Genomic DNA, 22342 nt, shown 5'->3' with positions numbered 1-22342 from the left:
ACTCCTCAGACAGTGATCACTCATCAATCCAATGTTAGGATATCACCGCATACTCAAATGAATGCTAGGCACCAGGTATACTGAGGGACTAAGCCATGCTTGCACTTGGTGGTGGCATTCAGTGGCTGATCAGAGGTGGATACCATAAGGATACATTCCTGATCATATTTTTGGAGAAACATACGTTTCAAAAATGTTTCTGTATTCCTGTCAGTGATCACTTTCTTCACAGATCTTAGGTTTCTCAAGCATACACATGATGTTACAGAAACCTTACCTTTTTCTAGATGTGTTTTACTTCTTACCAATATAATAAGCACTCATTACATATGAACTTTGTGTGTGTGTGTGTGTGTGTGTGCTGAAAAATATGACAATTTAACAGTGGACACGTCTATAAAAGGGCAAGAAAGCATGAATTTTGCTCATTTTTGTTAATTCCTCTTTGTTTTTCAGTGTTTTCTTTTTTTAAGATTATTTATTTTAGAGAGAGAGAAAGTGGGGGAGAGAGACAGAGGGAGCACGAGAGAGAGGACCTTAAGCAGACTCTCTGCTGAGTGTGGAGCCCAGCAACATCATGGGGCTCAATCTTATGACCCTGAGGTCATGACCTGGCTGAAATCAAGAGTTGGTTGCTTAACTGACTCAGGTGCCCAAGCACCCCTGTGGTTTAGCGTTTTCTAAACTCCTCAGTGTATATCTGATCTATAATCAGGAAAAAAACATATCTGCAAATTAAAGTTTGTTTACTCAACTATAGCTTTTATGATATATGGAGTGTTCAGTAACCTCCTGTATACCTGAATACATATGTGTTGGATCAATTTGTTATGCTAGCTTGATGTCTGATTTTTGCAATTAAATTATGTTTTTTTCAGTGTCCTCTATGGAAATAAAATCACGGAACTCCCAAAAAGTTTATTTGAAGGACTGTTTTCCTTACAGCTGCTGTAAGTATTCAATTATTTCTCATCTGTTGAACCAAGCGTTATATTTTAGTCAGTGTGCCATCTCATAGGTTTATAGAGACTTCAGAAACACTTGACCCCAAATGACATAATTTAATGAAATGGAAAAGATTAGTCTAGTGCAGCTAACATTGATGGTGGTTATTTATTTGAAGACACAGTACTTTAAAGTTGTCTCAAAACCTTTCTGTCTGCCTGTCACAAATGTATGCTTCTTCCTGGCTACTCTGTCATTTAAAGCTCATGTGGTTCCTGACCTTTGTGAAATCTGTTTTGATTTAACAACAGTTGGGAAGGAGAGTGACGTAGTGATAGGCTTACCCATCTTTGTCCAAAGCATCTGCAGGAGTGACAATGCTGCAGTACCGTGCCCCAACCCAAAGGGTGGTATGCAGAGGCTCAGAACACAGCAGTAGCATTCCAGCTGGTGTTGACTGAGAAAATTCTCTGTGAATCCCTGGACTTCATCTTCTAAAAATCATTCTGCTTAGACTGTAACTACCACTCCTCTGTCTCAAAAGAAGAATTACTATGCATCTATGTAGAACAAAACCTGAACGCAGCTGCCTTAGTGACAGCTCATATGGGAAGGAAATTGGAAAAAATATGCTAGTGTTAAGATTGTCAGTGTTAGATCATCCCATTCTGTTCAAGTCACCAAACACCTAGAGTTCCTCATTTGGGGCGTCCACTAGCCTAGCTGCTGTGGAGGCAAAGATGAGTATACATACTGTCTTCTCAACTGCTTCATAGATGGTCTACTTTAAAATTCTTAAGTTTCAATTGCTATTTTCTCTTTTGGTACATTCATTGGTTGATTTGAGGTTTATATCATTGATTTGGTAAAAAAAAAAAAAAAAAAAAAACTCCTACTACCACAGATTTCCATGTAGATCTTTTTCCTTACTTGATAAATGTAAGTTATCATCATATCATGGTATTCATGTTTTAAATTTTCATCATTATCCAGAAACATATTTTATTTCACAACCCAGTTTTCCCACACACCCCGATGAAGGAAATTGTTAGCAGATCGGTGTATACCCTGTACCGTGTATAGTCCTCTCCATTTTGCTACGTTCTCTGTCCATCTTTCTCTCTGTCTCTCTTTCTAATCTCTTTAATTCTGTACAACCCAGTAAATTGGCTTCACAACAGACCAGTAAGTCATTAAAAATACTGGATCTTGTGACTTAATGTCTTTATTTGGGTTTCAAATTATGTTTTTAACCTTTGAGGTGGGCTCAGCAAATATTGTCTCTGATCTTTAATAGAATGACTCTATGGGTACAGCTGGATGCTGTAGCCAAATATTGCCCACGTGTTACTTGCTTCTCTGCTGTTCTACATTCTCCCAGCTCTATTACCCTTGCCACTTACTTGCAATCTCTTGCTATCACCAGCCCGTCTAGTACTAGTACTAGTACTTCAATAGCACCGCCTTTTTCCTTCCACACGTACTTACTGGTGGTTGATGTAACAATCAGGTTAAGAAGCCGTGGGACCTGTATGCAGATAAATCTTATTTAAAAAGCTATCCTTGTCCTTCAGCTTAATATTTTATCTCCAGATTAAAGCCCATTCTTAAGCCTGCCAGGGCTAAAGCGACACAATTTTCTCTTTATGGCTAGCTGAGAACTTGGTTAAGCATCTTAGATTTGCTTGAACAGAGTGAGGTACTGGGAAAAGAGTAGGTAAATGGAAGGAACAAAAGAAAGGAGTGTGCCCAACACTTACTTTCTCCTACTCTGCAGACCACATGATTTAGAGTAAGTGCAAAGTACTCAAAGCAGCACCTTCTTCAATTGTCTCTGAGGCTCCCCGCTTTTTCCTTCTTATTTCTGCTTTTTGACTCCTTCAGTAGCTGACAGATTGGTGTGACCTGGTTGTGGTGCAGAATGAAGAAATGAGATTGTTGGGCCATTCCTGAAACCAGTCCCTAAGTCTTTAAGAAACTATTATGGGGACCACAAAGAAGGCCAAAATGTCAGGTCCTTAAAGGAAGGTTTAAAAAAAAAAAAAAAAAAGCAAAGAATTACCCCGAGGAAGTCACAGCTTTGCATGTATGTGGATCCCTAAAAAAGCAAGCAAAGCAGAGAAACTACCCTAGGTTAATTACTAATAGAGATTCTTGGTGGACAAAAGGGAAAACATTTTTCAGTGCGTTAAGTAATCAGGTATATGAACTCAAACGACAGAGCATATATTTTTTGAGCTACTAAATATTCAAGTTTCAAGTATTGAAGCTGTAAAGTAAATGCTAGTAGGGAAAAAAAGAATAAAAAAAAAAAATTCTCAGCCTACGAGGGCACTAGTCTACCTTTGGGCCAACAAGAAGGTCTCCATAAAGGAGTTGCCAGGACTCAGTAGCACTGAACAATATCCTGGGGATCCTAGAGGAGGAAATACTTTAGCTGGGTGGAGGTCACGTTCTGGAACAGATGAGCTTTCCGTGAGGCTCGGGTAGGCCAGAGTGTTGAGGACAGTGGAGGGTGGGGCTGGGGTGTTCCCAAAGGGAGGCCAGTGTGTTTAAAAGCTCAGAAACCATCACAGAGAACCTGTAAGAATGGCATTGGCCAAAGTCTCATTTGTAAACCACAGCTCCACAGAAAATTGAAGTTGAATATTGATAGCACACTTGAAAAAAAAAAAAAAAACAGAAACAAACAAAAAAAGAGTTTCTGGGATGTTGTGTTAAACCAAGTGAAATGGATATTTATAATGTGGGACTGGGGCCTTTAATAGGGTTATGAGCCATGTCACTGTCCAAGAGGGTCATAAAGTGTCCATTCAACAACAGCTATGTATGGAGACCCTAGAATGTTCCAGGCAGGTGAGACATGTCAGGGATCAAAACAGAACGAATGTCCGCAGTAATGTGATAAGTAAGGTATATGCCACAGAGAGGAATATATACTCAAGAAAATAGAGGGGAAAGTCCTGGTCAAGGAATGGAGTGTGCTAAGAGCTTGGGGCGGGGCAGAGACAGGTGACAGTGCTGAAGAGGGCGCCAGGGTGGGCTGAATTCAGAAGGGGGATTGCAGCGGGCGCAGAGAGGCAGAGGAGCCAGGGGCAGGGCCCAGAACATTCTGAGAGCGGAGACCTGACGAGGAGCTGGGTGGGGCTGGAGCTGAAGCAACCAGGGGAGAGAAATCGGGGGTCCCGGGTTCAGTGGGGGCGCCCGGGGTCGTCCTGGGCCTCAAGGCAGCCTGTCAGGACCTTGGCCCCTTCCTCACAGCAACCTGGAGTGGCTGCCCCCGCCCCCGAGAGGAAGCGGTCTGTGCTTGAAAAGACCTGGCTTCTGTTTTGGGAACAGACTGAACCTCTGCCCAGAGCAGCTAGAGAGAGCCGCGCTCCGCGACATTTACTTTTCATGGCGCCCCTGACACGTTGGGCCTCGCCCTCCTTTGCCTCCTGCGCCACGTCTTCATCTTCCGGAGAACCCGTTGAGTAATCCTCGTTGGGTAGTTGCGCGGGGACCCCGAGACCGTAGGCCTTGGTCCGCGCGCACGACCCTTGCTTCATCTGGTGCATCTTCCCCCCGTGGTCCTGACTCCAGTTGTAGTGTCAGTGTTGAGGCTCCGAGAACCGTTTTAATTCCTTGACTCCTCGTGTTTCTCAAGAAGGAGAGAATCTTGAAGGTGGGTTCACGAGATGCTACGCTTTAATTCTGCAACTGTTTGATCAAACAGATTATTGAATGCCAACAAGATAAACTGCCTTCGGGTAGATGCTTTTCAGGATCTGCACAACCTGAATCTTCTCTCCCTGTACGACAACAAGCTGCAGACCATCGCCAAGGGGACCTTCTCACCTCTCCGGGCCATTCAGACCATGTATGTATAATACGCCTTGGATCACGTACGATGACCGCTGTCTTCACTGTGAATTCGAGACTTAGCTCATTGCGAGTCATGCATAAAGTGTTCTGTCTGTGTTTCTGAAAGGCACCTGGCCCAGAACCCCTTTATTTGTGACTGCCATCTCAAGTGGCTGGCGGACTATCTCCACACCAACCCCATCGAGACCAGTGGTGCCCGGTGCACCAGCCCCCGGCGCCTGGCAAACAAAAGAATCGGACAGATCAAAAGCAAGAAATTCCGTTGTTCAGGTAATTTCCTACCTCCTGTGACATTTCCCCTGTGTTACCTAAAACAGTGGTTGTGGAGACCTAGAGACAGCTGGTCTTCGGATGAATCACCAAACGTTGTAGGTCATGCTGCTTCTTCTTCCATCAAGGACACAATAAAGACAGCTGTAGATGCAATTCCTATGGCCCTCCTGGGTGAAATATTTTTGACACTAGATTCAAAAAGGAAAAAAATTAAAAAAAAAAAAAAGAGGCCTGAATACTTGATACTGTATTTTTAAGGTTCAGACTTCACAAAGGCCTTTTAGCAAGCTCAGGATTTTTTTTTACGTCTCTTAAGTCTCACGTTTGTCATATTTTTCTTCGTTGAGAAACCGAAGGTAATCAATCATGTTCTCATTTCTTCAGAAAGTGAACTGAGACTTGGTTGTGTGATTTGCTTAGGCTCAGAACTTGGGGGAGAAAATTTCCTGATCCCTCAGCTTCTCACACTAAAAGTGTTTTCTTATTTTTCCCCCTCTTGTTTTAAAAATAGGACCGTGAGGATAATTTTTTTTTTCTTTTACCAAAAGCCCATCTTTTAGTATTTGGGGAATATTATATTTATTTATAAAAAGCCAATTATAGATCCACTGTGTGACCGTTAATTAAAGGGCCTTCTTCATTGAAATTTGCTGTTTGTTTTGGTCTCATCTTCTCTGTGTTCTTATGATAAAGTACACTCTATGTTTGGGGTAGTTTGCTGACTATTCCAGGGGTATTTCACATTCGGCAGTTAATTCATACTAAAAAGCTAATATCAGAACAAAGCTGTTTATTGTCCATGGTCCTAGAGACATTTACTACTCACTGTACATTAGTATACTTCAGCCACTGCTGTGAATATAATTCCCTTAATTATCTGTAGTACCTTTAGTCCATTCTTAATCTAATATAACTCATATCTCTGCTTGCTGACATTCAGGTGCATCTTCTATTTTTTTTTCTCTTTTTTTATTTAGCTAAAGAACAGTATTTCATTCCAGGTAGGTTTTGCTCGGTAGTAGGACTAACGCAGACACCCTTTCCTGACCTTATAAAATGTAGCTTCTGAAACTTTGATATGCATGCGTTTGAAAGTACAGTGGGTACCCCGTAGATAGATTGACTTCTGCATAGATCACTTGTAGCTGTTTCCTGAAAACCTGACCTTTGCATGCAGCTTCTGATGTTAGACATATATATTATTAAACCCCCATCTTCTTTTTTCTCTCTCACTTTGGCACATTATCTAAAACTTCTCACAGTAGCTAAAATGTGTGAACCTATGCCTTCTACTTAAATCATTTTCTCTCCTTATGTTGTATATCTGATCTTTCAACCTGTTTTTAAAATGTAGCTTATCGAGCTGGTTTTAAAGACAGAGACCTTTCTGTTGTCAAAGAACTAGTTCTACATGAAATCAGCCACCCACACATGGAATTGTCTTTTCAATCGTGAAATTGACTTTTTAAAAAAATATATCATGGTTTGTACTAAAAAAGTGCCCCTTACTTTTTGCTTTATTTGGCCGTACTGTTGCTTCACTTTTTACACAAAAACAGCAGCCTCCTGCTTGTTTATATGCAAGTAAGCCTTGGGCGTTCACATTCTTGCAGACCTGGAGTGACACGATGACTCCATAGAAACTATATTGACGTACATCCTGAAAGCATCAGATGTTCCTGGGCACTAAACGCCTTGAATAATTCAGGCAGACGAATGAAATGTCGTTTTTAGAAAAGTAATTGAAATGTTTTACCACTACAATCTCAACACTATCAAGGCTGATGATTCTGGAACTAGCTCTTTGAAATTACTTATATTTTCCTTGCCTGCCAATTGTGTAAAATGCCTCTTGACTTGTTTGTTTTAAACCATTATATAAAAATATGTTAGTAATTGATTGGCTACATTCACCATCTCCTGGGGATATTCTAGACTCTAATATATTTTAGCAGCTACATTTATGCGGTGTTAGTATGCAAAAACCGTGCTGATTTTTTAAAGAAGAGTTCTGGGTTTTGTCTCTGTTTTAAGGAGATATGTGTTAATTGGCATTATTGATTCATAATTTGAATAATTTTAGGCATATAGCAGATTTTGTTTTATTACTTATTTTGAGCTGGAAGAGCCAATAAGATCTTGTACATTATACTGGTTACATGAGAAGTAACACGTCGAAAAGAAAAGCTGATTGGCCTTCATAGGCAATCTTTAAAATTCATTAATTTTACCTCATTACTAAGCAGAAAGTCCTCTGATAGCTGTTATTTGCCCCAAAAAAGCCATCTACTAAACACCAGAACACCTATGGGATAAAACATTAATATTACTGAAATCTTCAAATTATGGCAGTTAATATCATTGTTACCAACTGATTCAATCAGTTACATTTAAATATACTTTATTAATAACTTAGAAACTAATGTTTCTGATTCACAAATTGAAGAACCAACATCGGATTGTTTTTATAAATTCTGATACAGTTTTGCCTATTTATTGACAGAAGTCAAAATAGGTTTTATTAAAAATACATTTTATATTGTGATATCACGGCTTAAATTGTCAATTTCTGATAATTCAATTTACATTAAAGCCATAATAATAGGAGACAGGACTCAGAAGGATTCTTTGGGCCTTTTCTCCCTTTTTTTTTTTATTTTTTCTAGATTTCAGCAAAAATTTTAGCCTACCTAAACAGTCTCCGTAAAATAAACATCATTGTCATTGCATTGAATGCAGACTATTTTAAATGTAAGATACCTGACGTCCCTGCCACTTAGACCTTTGTTCCCAGTGCTTCTTCATTTCACTTTTAAAATGAAAGCTTCCACTGCAGTGCAGCAGTTCCTCCGTAAATGCCCTGGCATTAATTGCCCAGATCTGATGAAACGATTACATTCAGCTTTGCAGTTGTAGGAGGTTCTGATTTCACCTCGACTAAGTGACGTTATTTATAAGTCGGGAAGGTCATTGAAAAGCATGTAAGCCACAACCTAAGGATCAATCCAGATGTATTTGTTTTCGAGGATCTCCCTGATTGGTTTTTCACTTCAGTTTGCATGTGTACTTGCCTACCACGGTTCTATATGGCCTTCTAGATATTATAGCGATAACTCAAAAGAAAATCTATCTTGCAGAGAGTTCATCATTTAAAGGAATCGACAAGAACTTAATTTGTGCTGTGCATCTTGTATGCCCTTGCTTTTCCTGAAAGACCACTGTGCTTCAAAAAAAAAAAAAAAAAAATCACTACACAAGTTTGCAAAGCATGACGATCGCTGTCATACTATGCCATTCCCCTGTCATTGCCACAGTAAGGAAAGAAGGAAGAGACCTTAGCTAGTTTCATATATGTGTTTATTAATCTTAACTGGGATTGCTCTTTCTCTCCTTCTTGGTGATCTTTACTTTTGCAGGAATTCACCATTTGGGCTGTAAGTAAAAGTGTCTGATCTGAAACATAATGTCCTCCCTTCTCAATCCTGATTGTACCTTCTTCTAGTCTCGGTCTTTTGCGCCCTTTTTCCCCCCCCTCTCAAGAAGAAACCGCAGATCTTTTGAGCTTCTCTGTTGTCCTTGTAGCTCACCTTGAACTTCTTCCTGGATGTTGTTCCCGAAAGCTGTTGTTTCCATTCTGCAGTTCTGAGGAACAGTGGAGGCACCTTTCAGTGTAGTCCCTACTTTGTGTTTCCAGGAACTCTTCGGTAGTAATACTCTTACTATGGTCATAAACATTCTGCGGGAAGAATGCATGTCATGTAAACAGTATTACGTTTCCAGAACGTCTGTAGCTTTTTCTCCTGCTTCCCTTCATCTTTCCTCTCGGTCTTCCCCTTGGCCTAGTGGATGGTGTAGTGATTATGTAGCGAGATTTTCTGTTGTGCTTGATCTAACCATGTGGTTGCCAGGTATGAGTAAAACATGGTTCCGTCAAGCACCATGGAACGTCACGCAGCTTTCTACAGCATGGCAAGCTGCTGAGGCTTAAATCAGGATTTACTGGTCTCTTTTGATAAAATCAAAATGAAAAAAAAAAAAAAGAGGGCTTTTTTTAGGCGTCTCCGAAGATTATGTGAGAGGGAGAGAATAATATAAGACCATAGAAAATTTAAAAACCTGAGGACATCTATTTGCCTTGAAAGCCCTAATTTAAAAAATGATATATAGGACTATGTTTCTTACTGGATACATTTAAAATTCTTGACTCGGAGAAAAAATAAACTTTGTAACGATTAATAGCCATTGTATGATTAGCTGTCAAATAGGCTAGAATGGCTCATAACTGGATCAGCAGAAAGTACAGCTGTGAAAAGCTCATCTCTATTAATGTTTTCCTGTCCTGTGAATCTGGTTACTCTTTTTTCCAGCAAATTCCAAGCCCTTGTTTTAACCCTCTCCTGACATCCATTGACCAAAAACTCCCCAAGTTGTCTCCCTGCTGCATAATCTATAGTTATCTTACTATTTTTCTTCCTACAAATTAACAAATGTTCTAACCTTTAGACTCAGTATCTTTTTTTTTTTTTTTTTTGCCTTGAATCCTCACTAGGTACAGAAGATTATCGATCAAAATTAAGCGGGGACTGCTTTGCAGATCTGGCTTGCCCTGAAAAGTGCCGCTGTGAAGGAACCACAGTAGATTGCTCCAATCAAAAACTCACCAAAATCCCAGACCACATTCCCCAGTACACTGCAGAGCTGTGAGTTCATCTTCGACCAAAATCCGGGTTGGGAGGGAGGGAATGAGAGCATCGTAGCATTGGAATTTTTGTCTTTCCCTTTTATTTTCAATAATTGCATTGATCTTAATTAATTAGCACAGATGGCCATGACTCTTCTTTGTACAAGGATATATCAGAAGCTATCTTGCTTCATCTTTCTTGTCCAAGACGTGCCTGCGGAAATTAATTCACCTCTCGAAAATCCAGTTAGCGCTTAATAATGCTAATGATAAGAACATCCCTTTGATCTCTATTTCTTGGGTATTGCTTATGCCCGCACCCATTTTTCTAAACATGTAACAGATTTCGAAGGTATGTAGTCTTTTGCGGCAACCAGGTTAAATAGTTGGAGAGTCACCGTCTTGAATCTGTGTTAATTGTGAATTCAGAGAGCCTTTCTCGGCTTTATTACTTGACTGGCTGGGAGGTGGAAGGACTCAGTGATTATCAAGTACTAAAGCACAGAGGAGAGTTTCTTTCTGAACCCTGGATAGCATAGCATAGCAGGAAAAACTGAAAGGACAATGAGCTCGGGCTTCTATTTATAACCCTAACTCGGGCCTACCATGTACCAGGTGCTAAAATATGTTTGTTGGATCATCTGTAGGTTCTCTGCCATGTATGGTTTGCCTTTAGTGCCTTTATTTATAAAAGTCATGCTAGTGTTCTTAGAATTCAAGAAAAACTTGGTGAAAGCTCATTGTTTTCTGAACATCTTAGCAACGTTTATGTATAGCACCATCTGGTATTTGCCATTGAGTGCTTTGCAAAGTCAGTTGTCCTTTTATGCACCTATAATCCTTTTGTCTGCAGCCAGCTTGTACCTCCTTGACGGAGGATTGGGTTTTCTACGTTATCTCCCACTGCGCCTACACACGTTACTTAGTGGATTCTAACCAATTTGAATAATTAAAAATAATATATTGCTTTCAAAGAGATGACAGAAACTATCCTGTGGCTATAGTGATACTTTTTCTTTTTTTTTAAATTATTCCTGTTAGTTTTTGAAACTTATTTGGAAGCTCCAGGGTTTTTGGAAATGTGTGGAGGCCTTGCAGTAAAAGGCCTGAACTCTGGGGTCATGGAGGAAGCTGTGTATATTTCCAATATTATTACAACAATTCAGATTATGTCTTCCAGCATAATAACAGCTTAAATAGGCTTACTTGTGAATTAAGAATCATAGCATTAGCATCTAATTTATCTGTCAGGAGAGTTTGTGTGTGTTTCGGGAAATTAAGGATTTTTTTAATTCTGCATTTAAAAATTAGCACTGGGAAGAAAATATTTGCAAATCATCTATCTGATAGGGGACTTAGATCCAGAATATATAAAGAGCTACTACAACTCAACAATAAAAATGTGCGTTACCCAGTCAGAAGGTGCTCAAATAACCTGTATGCAATTTCTCCAAAAAAGATACACAGATGACCAAGAAGTAACTAAAGAATTGTTTAGTATCATCAAGCACTAGGGAACCATACATCAAAACCACAATGAGGTAACACTTTCCCTAGAATGGCCACAAAAAAAAAAAAAAATTGGACCCCTCATACATTGTGGGGGAATATAAAAGTGACACATCTTTGGAGAACAGTTTGGCTAGCCCTCCAGTTGTTAAATATAGTTTTACCATGTAACCCAGCGATTTTACACTAGTGTACATATCCAATGGAGTTGAAAACACATATCCACACAGAAACTTGCACGGCAGTGTTGGTAGTAAGTAGCATTATTCATGATAATCAAAGAGTGGAAGCAACCCAAATATCCAGCAGCTGATAGAGGGATGAAGAAAACTGGTATATCCATACAACAAGATACTTTCTGCCGTAAAAAGGAATGAGGTACTGTTGTGTGCTCAACATGGACCAGTCTTGTGATCATTAAGCAAAGTGAAAAGAGCCAGGCACAAAAAGGCCACGTTTTTTATGACTTCCCTCATATGAAAATGTCCAGAATAGGAAAATCCATAGAGACAAAAAATAAATTCATGGTTGCCAAGGACTGAGGCAAGGAGGGAAACAAACTGAAAGTGATTTCTGATGGGTATGAGATTTCTCTTTCAGGTGATGAATATGTTCTGAAATTAGGTAGCAAAGATACATGTGCAATTTTGTGAATTTACTCTAAGCTCTACTAGATGGTACGATGTAAAAGGGTGAATGTTGTATATGTCACATATAAATTGCATATCATGAAAGCATATAAATTGCATATCTTAAGAGCTATTAGCAAAAAACATGCAGAGCAAATGATTAGGAAAAATGGTCTAAAATGCTTTTGGGGGGAAAAATACTTTCAAGGGGAGGGATAAATGTGGAAAAAATGGTCTGAGAAACTTTGTGCTACAGGATTACTGCGTGGGAGCTGGGTTCGATTTTTGATTATTGGTTTTCTTTGCAGTGTGCTTCTTAGCATTTTTTACTTTGATCATTAAGATTTTGAGTGAGATGGGGAAAAATCTACGGATTTCCCGTGACACATGTTCTGTATTTTACTTTAGAATAATCATGAAATGATCTTACGTTTCTGGATGAGAGGTAAAACTTCATCCTTTCCTGGCTGTTGGTAATGAAACTTTCATTTCTTTTTTTTTTTTTTTTCCCCCGAGGCGTCTCAATAATAATGAATTCACAGTGCTGGAAGCTACAGGAATCTTCAAGAAACTTCCGCAGTTACGTAAAATGTAAGCCGTGCATTAGCCACCTTTTCAAATTTCTGTGGTGTGTTGTGTTTTTCTAAATCCCTGTGCGGTTTTATTCAGATTCCTTTGGAAATTGGAAACTATAAAGGGGAAGCGTGTCTGCGATGACTACCTGTGACATGAATTTAGGGTATTTTCTGAGAGGAGCCCGAGTCCTCACCTCTTCTCTATGTATTCCAGCGACGCCAGCCGCATTTTCTGTGGCCGAGCGCTGGCGCCTGACTCTGATTCACACAGCTGCTTTGTTACGTGGCCACAGCAGGGACGCAGCAATCGAGGCTCATTAGAAATGGCCCCGGCAGTGTTTTGTAACTTCCTTTACTGTTCCCTAAACCACGCTCTTCTATCTCTTTCAGCACATTCATGTCAACTATTTGACTTTTTGCTTCATTAAACTTTCATTAGAAGGTAGTCCAAGTCCGCGATGGTAGACGGGCCTGATAGCTCGTCGGTGTCACTACATACCCACAACCCATATTTCAAAATTAGTTTATGAACTCAGCAGTTCCAGCAACAGAGAGTATTGCCCCCCGCCCCCCCCCCCCCAAGGAGGAGGCAGGGAGGCCCAGGACAGGGGTCGGGCCCGGAGGCCAAGGGAACAACGTCCAAGTAAGAGGACACATCGGAACGGAAGCGAAAGGGAGCGTCTTGCGCGTAGTGTGAGCGGCCCAGGGCCGCGCCGACTGCACGTGGCCGGGCGGACTCCTTCCTAGGTGCTCCGGCCCCGCGTGGGCTGCGTCCCACAGGGGTTCCCGCTGCTTGTTCTCCTTTCCACTGACCCTGATTGTGCTCCCGTTATAGCCGCACCTTTCAATCCAACACATGTTTATTGATCAGCTACTGGGCACGGTGCTCCGGGACGCGGGAAATGACACATCACACCGGTCCCTGTTCTGGGGGCGCGCGCGGTCTTGGCGGGAACCAGGAGGAAGCGGAGGGTAGGACCTATGGGCAGGCGTCACCTCCACGGCTGTCGTTGCCCTCCGGCCAAGCCTTGTAGAGTCTGTGGCACACAAAGTAGTCACCGTGCCGTTGGTTGTTTGACTCATGCCTACAATGAGCAGTTTAACTGCAAACAAACCCATATTCAGGGACATTTCTGATGCCACCTGAAAACTCACACTTAGCCCACCCTTTTCTCTACGTGGCTGCCTTCTTTGAGTCATTCACTCATTCCATCATTTTTATCAGGGGCCCTTATTGTAAAAGTTCCTTATTAGGTTTTGTGCTGGGCATAAAGATCCGTGCAAAATACCTGACCTCAAGAATTTTATGCTCCTGGGGGACCCTTCAGGATCATTCTAACATCGATGGGGCTGGTAGTTTCCACCACCGGCATTCTCCCCCAGTATCATCATCAGTTAGGCCCCACGGAGTAGGACGTGGGGTCTCTTCAGAACCTCAGGGGTGCTGGGCAGTGAAGGGCTGGGAAGTCGTGAAACCCTCGTTCCCGAGAAGAAAACAATCGGACATACTGTGTCAGTGTCCTCGTCGTTAGAAAGAAAAGCTCACAATCCTTGTCTCAACAGTGTTTTTATTATTATTATTATTATTATTATTATTATTATTATTTAGAAACTTCAGCAACAACAAGATCACAGACATTGAAGAAGGAGCATTTGAAGGAGCAGCTGGTGTAAACGAAATCCTTCTCACGAGTAACCGTTTGGAAAATGTTCAGCATAAGATGTTCAAGGGATTGGAAAGCCTGAAAACGTTGTAAGTATTCTCCGCAGAGTGATGCTTCGGCCGCAGCCCTGGCGCTCACTGGCCTGGGATGCTCACCCCCCACCCCCCCATCTCTGCCTCCGGCTCTCATCACATGCACATGCCCCCCCCACACACACACACACACGTACACACACATGTTCTGTGCGTGCGAACATCCCGTGCTCGGATGCCCCTGACTGACGTGTGTTGCTTGCAAAAGCTCAAGAATGCCTCCTGGCTGCTGATTGCTCAACAACAACAAAGCGAAGTCCTTGCTCCAGCGCTTGTTGGGATCTGGCCCCTGGGCCGCCCCAGCACGTCGGTCCTCCTGCCTTTGCCTCAGACGCCTCCGTCCAACGTTCACTGTTGGGCTGGGGCTCGAGCCCCAGGACCCAGGCCACACCCTGCGGCAGGGTCGCTAGCAGCTTACCTGCGGACCCCGTCGTCTGTTCCTTGAGGCCTCGTTGAAAAGAGGGGCTGCCCGACGGGAGACCCGGTGCTGCCCCTTGTGAAGAAATGCAGTTGCGGGTTGTGGCCACTCCCTCGGGGCGTGGGGGGGAGGGGAAGGGACAGTCTGTGGCTCCTAAACGCCGTTGGCCAGAGAGGCCAGGGATCCGCGGAGAGCAAAACACCCGCTGCCCCGTGCGTGTTTCCAGGGTCTCAGTGGCCCCCTGGGCCCTGGTGGGGACGCTGGTCAGAGCCCTGAGCTTCGGGAGGTGACCCAGAGGCGGCCGAGGGGCGGGCAGTGGGGGGCCGTGTGTCGCCGCGTGCCCTGCACCGTGTGGACAACCACGACGACAGGGCCCTCAGGCTGCCAGGCGCAGGTGCTGGGGACGAGAGGGCGGAGCAGAGCCCGTGCCCGCGGGGCTGTGTCCCCTGCCCCCGGCCACCCCAGGGCCCGCAGAACCCGGATCCTGGGACACGCCGAAGCCTGTCTGGGGGGCCCTGTTTGGGGGCCGCTTGCTCCTGGGGCGGGCGCGGGGGCTGAGCGAGGAGGCATGGGGACAGGAGGGGGGCCCACCCGACGGCCCCCCCGCCGAGACCCGTTGTCCTGCAGCTCCGGAGCCCGGCAGTGGCTCTGTGGGCGGCTGACCCGAGCCCCCTGGGCCTGGGCGGCCCTTCCTGTGCGGAGCGGGCGCGCTTGCTGTCCCCCTCAGGACACCGGTCCTGACAGCCCCCCATCCTCTCTAGAGGCAGCCACGTGGCAGGGGGGGCTCAAGGTAGGAGGTGCGGGGCACACGTGACAGCGCCAGGGCTCGCGGAGCATTGGCCGGCTGCTTCCATTCACATGACCCACCCACAGCCCCTGCGTTCCTGTTCTCCTCGGGTGCGTTTCTAGCAGCTTCTCTCCCTCTGACCTTGGGCACCCATGACGGATGCCGTGGCCCCCACCCGCTCTGCTGCATGAGGCCGATGGAGGGTCCTAGACCCCAGCTCCGAGGTTCAAAGGACGAAAGTAGGTTTGTTGAGACGTGATTGTCCCCGGGGGCATCCGTCAGCGTGGTGACTGGCAGATGCTGACGAGCGGCCCCCTCCTGACTGCGTCACCCCCGGGCCTCGGGGGCCTCTCGGAGTCTTGGGGGCCACAGCCCCGACGTCGCGGCCGGGTGCCCCGGCGGTGTTGCAGCAACAGGAAGCACAGCGTCCTCCCAGGGCTCCAGGAGGCCGGGACTCCGGCCCGACGGGACCGCGGATTCTTGGTCACTCGCGGCCCACGGCAGCGCGGACAGAAACCCCCTTTCTGGGGGGCACTGGCTTCCGGATGTAAAACGATGCCCCAATGAGAGGCGGGCGTCCTGCCTTCCCCCTGCCTGTGCCCTAGCAGACCGCGGAAATCGATGTGTGTCCTTTATTCCCATAGAACAACCTAGAATTTTACGGGAACACTTTGTTGCCCGCTTCTTTTCGCCTCTCGGTTGTGGGTCCTGCAGCCTTCCAGCCGGGCAGGGGCGCCGCGGGGCCGGAGGGGTCCAGGGCGCGACGGCTTGGCCCGCTCCCGGGGACACCCGCGGCGGCTGTTCCTTGTCACGTCGGGTTTTCAAGGACTGTTTCCCGCCTCTTCGGAGCCTCAAGGGAGAATTGAGAACGGAGCCAGAACCTCGGCCGTGATGGGGAAAGGACAACAGCGTTAATCCCACTGATGGCAACGACCAAAAGTTCAAAAAAAAGAAAAGTCCGAATTCTTTCAAGAGAAGCCTGTTTAAATTTTACTGTGAACAACTGGAGTCTGCTAATGATTGCCTCTTTTCAAGTCCCAAACGTTAAAGGAATAAAATAATTCTCATAAAGAAAATAGTTTGTGCGGGCCCCCTGGGTGGAGCATCTGCCTTCGGCCCAGGCCGGGACTCTGGGGTCCCGGGATCGAGTCCCGCGTCGGGCTCCCCGCAGGGAGCCTGCTTCTCCGTCTGCCTGTGTCTCTGTATCTCTCATGAATAAATAAATTAATTAATTAAAAAAAAGGAAAGAAAAGGTGCGAGACCTGCGGGCCTCGGCCGGTTTGGGCTCCCGAGCCCGCGCTGCCCGTCCTCGGCCCGGGGTGGTGGGGTGCCCTCCGCCTGCCCGTGCGGGGCCTAGTGACCCACTGTCCTCTCTCCCTCAGGATGTTGCGAAGCAATCGCATAAGCTGCGTTGGCAACGATAGCTTCATAGGCCTGAGCTCTGTGCGGTTGCTTTCGCTGTACGATAATCAGATCGCCACCATCGCGCCGGGGGCGTTCGACACCCTGCACTCGTTGTCCACCCTGTAAGTACCGGGCCCTGCGCCTCAGGGGCGGCCCCCCGGGCGTCGCATCGCTTGCTCTCACCAATCGCATTTGAAGGCCTCATGAGGCATTTCACAAAAATGGGGGCAAGCGTTCGGGGATCAACAGAATTTGTCGATGTTGAACTTACCGTAGTTTTCCTATCAACGCTGCCTACGGCCAGGTGTTGAAATCCAACGATGACTGTAATATTTTTCAGCCAGCTCTTTTTTACGACAATGTGATGTGACGTCATCTCTAAAGTTGCGTCTTCGTGTGACTCGATGGCACCGCACATCACAGTAACGTCGTGGCTTTTCCCCAGTGTTCTTGCACCAGAGTCCTTTTGGCGTCAGGTGTCATAAAAATGGAGCTGATAAGGTTTTTGCCAACAAACTGTGCTCCAAAGGAGCATTCACGGCGACAGGAGTTACATTAGGATGGCCGGGCCAACAATAAAAACAGCTCACCAGAGGGCATTTACCACGATATTAGGAAAATATTGAAGAAATAGGTTGAGCCTGTCCAAGAGGACATTTTATGAAGACAGAAAATAAAGAATATTTGTAGATCTATAGTCAGAACTCAGAAGGTCTTTTTTTTTTTTAAGAGGGAAAAAACCTCTAAACAATGTATTTCAGCTCTCTTAAATGTCAGTATGTAAAAAGCAGTGTTTGAAATGATGAATCCTACAACGGATTTGATTTCCTAGGAACGATGGCATCTAAATATACTAATCTAACTGAAAAGGTAGTTAGAAAAAAAACACATCCCACATAGCTCAAGTCACTGAAGAAATAATTTGCGGGAAGCATCCATCCATCAGTGAAGTACTTAATCCTCTTTCCACATAAAATGTGACACTTTACATCGAGTGAATAATTTGTGCATATTAAAGATGGCATGTTTATAAATAATAAGGTTGTCAATAGGTTTGTGCTGAAGTGGTGAGATGCCAAAAGTATTGAGATTTGTAGAAGTAAATTCATTTTTATAACTGGCATTTAATCAACTCAGCTGTCAGTTTAGATGGGAAACCTATTCTCTGGAGCAAATAAGAGATGGAAATCTCGAAATGACAAATTAATGAAATAGCTGTTGTCAGGTTAAACTCAATAATATAAGGTAATCAGCCTTCATCTTTATATTAAATTACTGCATTATCAGTGTAGGGAAGTTTGACAGCACGTCGGATCGCTGACGAGTTTAAATTCTCTCTGAATGAGATCTCTGTCGGGATCCAGCGTGTAAACCCCCAAAATTGCTGCCCTCGCTTTATTTTCTGCATGAAATCATTTGAAGAATTCTTACATAAAAGTGTTGTTATTTTTTAAGATCCAAACATAAATATTTTAGCCTAAAAAAAAGCATCCTGTGTGTTGAGTATGATGGAGAGTGAATGGCCGGGCAGGGGCGGGGGGAGGTGGATGGTGGGTAGGGGCAAGCATGAATGAGGAGCAATCATTTTAGCAGAAATGGGGTTGGGGGGGAAATGGCAGCATGGGGTTTTGAGAAGTAAGACCCTGGAACCCCACACTCATCCCTGCGTTGTTTCCTCGCGGCTCTTAGAAACCTGTTGGCCAACCCTTTTAACTGCAACTGCTACCTGGCTTGGCTGGGCGAGTGGCTCAGGAAGAAAAGAATTGTAACCGGAAATCCTCGCTGTCAAAAACCATACTTCCTCAAAGAAATCCCCATCCAGGACGTCGCCATTCAAGACTTCACGTGTGACGACGGTAAGAAGGCCTTGCTAGGTCTCTGGTCACCAGGCCTTCAGTGGCTGTTTCCTGTGCATTTTTTGCTCTTGTTTGTTTAGGTCTGGAAACAGGGCACATACTTCCTCAGAGCTGCCTTCACGGACCCACGTCGGCTTGATTGGCGTTTGCAAAAATTTTATTTAAATTTCCCAGTTTCCAAAGTGTGGTTGACACCGTTTCTCTAGCTTCGTTGTGACATCATTAGTCTAAGCATCGCTTTTGGTTACTGCCATTTTCAAAGGAGAAAAGCAATTGGCTTAAAAGAAATAGAAATTCTAGTAAGCCTGACAAAGATAGCAGTTTTCACTTTTTAGTATGTCCATCATGATACTTGATTCTCGTGATGGCCTTGTAAGGTAGGGAGAGCCAGGTGAAGGGAGGGCCCCTTTGAGCCTTATATTTTAAAATGAGGGGCATGTTGGGGATACCTGGGTGGTTCAGCAGTTTAGCACCACCTTTGGCCCAGGACATGATCCTGGAGTCCTGGGATCGAGTCCTGCGTCGGGCTCCCCGCATGGAGCCTGCTTCTCCCTCTGCCTGTGTCTCTGCCCCTCTCTCTCTCTCTCTCTATGTTTATCATGAATAAATAAATAAAAGTCTTGAAAAATAAAATAAAATGAGGGGCATGTAGATTTTTCTACTAAACATTTTAAATTAACCTACCCCTTTATGTCTTTTCACGGCTGTGTCCTTATAATTTCTCTGTAATTCAGTTTATATTTACATAGTCTCATTAAAAGTGTGATTTGTATAAATAACTGAACAAAGAAAACTGCTGTTATGATTGGATGAATTATACAGATTGTGACTTGTTTCCTGGAATTCGGCCCCAGGCAATCAGAAAGCAGTGCTCTGTAGAATGGATGGCATCAGTTTGTAAATACTCAAGGCGCTGGACGCACATAAGTGATCTCGTGGCTCAAGACTCTGGTGTTTGTCAGGGTCAAAGCACAACATCCCTTCTAGCATTTCCAAAGCCACGCATCTGGGTTTTCCTGTGTTTCTTTTGGCCATATAGGAAATGACGACAGTAGCTGTTCTCCACTCTCGCGCTGTCCCACGGAATGCACGTGCTTGGATACAGTTGTCCGATGTAGCAACAAGGGCCTGAAGGTCTTGCCCAAAGGTATTCCCAGAGACGTCACTGAACTGTAAGTAGAGCTTGCCTTTCTGTGTCCTTAACAAATCCCATTTCAACTCAGGAAATGGAAACCAAATAGAAGTCTTTAGAGGCCCGTCTCCAAATTCTGTTCTGTAGGCCATTAAATAGCATCATGTCAAGCCCTAAGATCATATAAAAGCCAGCTTAGATACACTTGGGGGAATGCTGGTTGTGTGTGTTTCCCTCCTATTCACTGTGGGATTTCTCAGCATCGGTATCATGCTAAGGTTTGCTGTGACGCTCCAAGAGAGGGCGGTAAAAGATGAGATAGCGCCCACCCGTGTTTGTCTCCACAGCCCTCTTCCCTGGACCATCTTGCAAGACTCAGACGCCATCAAATACACCTTGGGAAATGCTGTGTTGTATTTAGCTTATCTACGATGTCTGGGATATTCCATATGGTTAATTATTCTTTACCACTGTGTCCCCTGAGAGGATAGCTTCCCACATGGGATACATAAATATCCGGGATGTAGAAGAAGCTGGGATAATCTTAATCCTTAGCAAGAGGTCCTGCCCTCTGGACCTGAGTTAGAATCCTTTAGATTGTAAAGGGTGTGGGGCCAGTTATCCCTAAGATTTTTCATAACGACCGCAGACTACATGGTCAGTATATACTCCTCTAGATCCCCAGCACCATGCGTGTGCGCACCTTCTTAGCTGCCTCGTGTTACGTATGTGGGATGGAATAAATCCAAGAGAAGGTTGCTTGAATAACATGACACGTGCACGCACCATTCCATCCCCGTAATCTGTAGACTGACGTAGCAGGGACAGAGGTGCGATGCGAATGCAGTTGCGCCTTTTGCCTCTGTTTTTTCCTACGTGGAACTACCTGTCAGAAGTGATTTAAGCTCCAGTGTGCTCTGTGCAGATGTGCACCCGTAATTCACGCACGCGCATACAAGCGAGATTCTGAACGAGTGGCTTGGATAAACTTCCGGAAACATGCAACAGAGGTGTTATATGAGTTTCAAAAGATGCCCCTTCAGCTATCAGAGAACTGATCTGCAAGTCAGGTGCAGTTCTGCGAGTCCTGATCTGGGCCTGAGTTGAACACTTGAGGGGAAAGGAAAAGGTGTGATCTTCGTGCAGAGACACAGAGGGTCCCTCTTGGATCTGAACTGCTCTGAAGTGTTTAGTTTCTCTCTCGCCACCAGTCACAGTTGTTAATTGGCTATAAGCACTGCTTTGTGCGCGTGTGTAATCAGATACTTAATTCTTATTTTAGTAAGTGTTTCTTTCCGAAGATTACTCTCCATCCAGCTAGATGCCTTTAGAGTATTCTGTATGCAAAGCATGGATTCTGGAAACACCCCAGCCACGAACACGGCACTTGGCATAACCAGATCATCTCTAATGGGGAATCTCTCCTGAACTGGCCCAAACCTTCATGCTTCTACCCGATTGCCTATCAAAAACTTTTAAACATTCTCTAATTTCCTTATTAAATTACATCTAAAAAATAAATAAATAAATAAATAATAAATAAGTAAATAGATGAAATAAATAATAAATTTATTACATAATTACATAATTATTACATAAATAATACATAATTACATTTATTTATAAATAAATAATAAATAAATAAATAGATGAAATAAATAATAAATTTATAAATTACACCTAAGCACCTGCTTGAGTCACATTCTGCCTGTGCCATCCATATGTTTCTGCTTCAGACAGTTGGATCTTCAATCTGTTTCTTTACAAAGTATTGAAACGTACTTTTCTGAAGAAATATGTCACAGAGACGAGGAAAATATTAATTCCTCTCTTGTGAATTCTAGTTTTACCTCCCCAAGAGCTTATTCTTAGAATCATACCAAGGCAGCAGGATCCTTCTCTACGATCACATGCATGCATGTACTAGAAAAACTTCATTGTGTATTATATTAAATTATTAAAGAATTTGGCAAAAACAAGGACATATTAGTGGACAACTTTGAACAAATGGTATCTATTATTTTTAATCAGTTCCATATAATTTCTCTCTTAGATTGTTTTACATGTAAACATCCATAGCACACATTCTGAATCTTTTTAGCTTTCTGTTACGACGTTTTTCCAGAATAAAGGGAGGATATTGAGGTAGATGGGATTATGCTTCCCTCTAGCGGTACCAAGACTGAGGTGGAGGAAAGAAACGAGTCGAAGAAGAAATGTGAAGTCAGAAAATTTGAACGGGCATAGGTTCGATGTCATAACATAGGCCTGATTCTTAGTCATGTGTTTATTACAGATTATGATCCTTTGTGCCATTTATATAAACTTTTTATTTTGAACTGTTTTAAAGAGATTATTATCTGAGGCAGTTTCTCAGCTACTTCTCTATCCAGCAAAAATACTGGTAACTTCAACCTCAGACCTCAAGGTTGGCCACAACACTGGGGTAGGAGGTGCTGTGTGCCCAACATGCCGCAATTGTGGGCACATCCAAAGCAGATGGCCCACGTTGC

At 43.9% G+C, this 22342-nt stretch overlaps 1 protein-coding gene and 1 non-coding gene across 8 annotated transcripts in view; both read left to right on the top strand.

Annotated features, from left to right (window-relative positions):
* SLIT2 (slit guidance ligand 2) overlaps positions 1-22342 on the top strand; it is a 349622-nt gene that overhangs the window by 260672 nt on the left and 66608 nt on the right. For 5 of the 7 annotated variants that reach the window (XM_038533592.1, XM_038533595.1, XM_038533591.1 and 2 more), the window contains 10 exons: positions 879-950; positions 4661-4804; positions 4916-5079; positions 6060-6083; positions 9632-9782; positions 12418-12492; positions 14086-14229; positions 16820-16963; positions 18531-18697; positions 19737-19869. In XM_038533592.1, coding sequence (XP_038389520.1) covers positions 879-950; positions 4661-4804; positions 4916-5079; positions 6060-6083; positions 9632-9782; positions 12418-12492; positions 14086-14229; positions 16820-16963; positions 18531-18697; positions 19737-19869 — 1218 coding nt within the window. The remainder of the gene's footprint in view (positions 1-878; positions 951-4660; positions 4805-4915; positions 5080-6059; positions 6084-9631; positions 9783-12417; positions 12493-14085; positions 14230-16819; positions 16964-18530; positions 18698-19736; positions 19870-22342) is intronic. The other 2 variants (XM_038533594.1, XM_038533593.1) reach the window with 1 other exon arrangement.
* MIR218-1 (microRNA mir-218-1) lies at positions 8961-9024 on the top strand. The gene has a single exon (NR_049306.1). It is a non-coding gene; the product is annotated as a microRNA mir-218-1 (primary transcript).

The sequence above is a fragment of the Canis lupus genome, chromosome 3 (assembly GCF_011100685.1).
Source record: "Canis lupus familiaris isolate Mischka breed German Shepherd chromosome 3, alternate assembly UU_Cfam_GSD_1.0, whole genome shotgun sequence".
NCBI lineage: Eukaryota > Metazoa > Chordata > Mammalia > Carnivora > Canidae > Canis > Canis lupus.
This window is presented reverse-complemented; position numbering and strand designations above follow the sequence as displayed.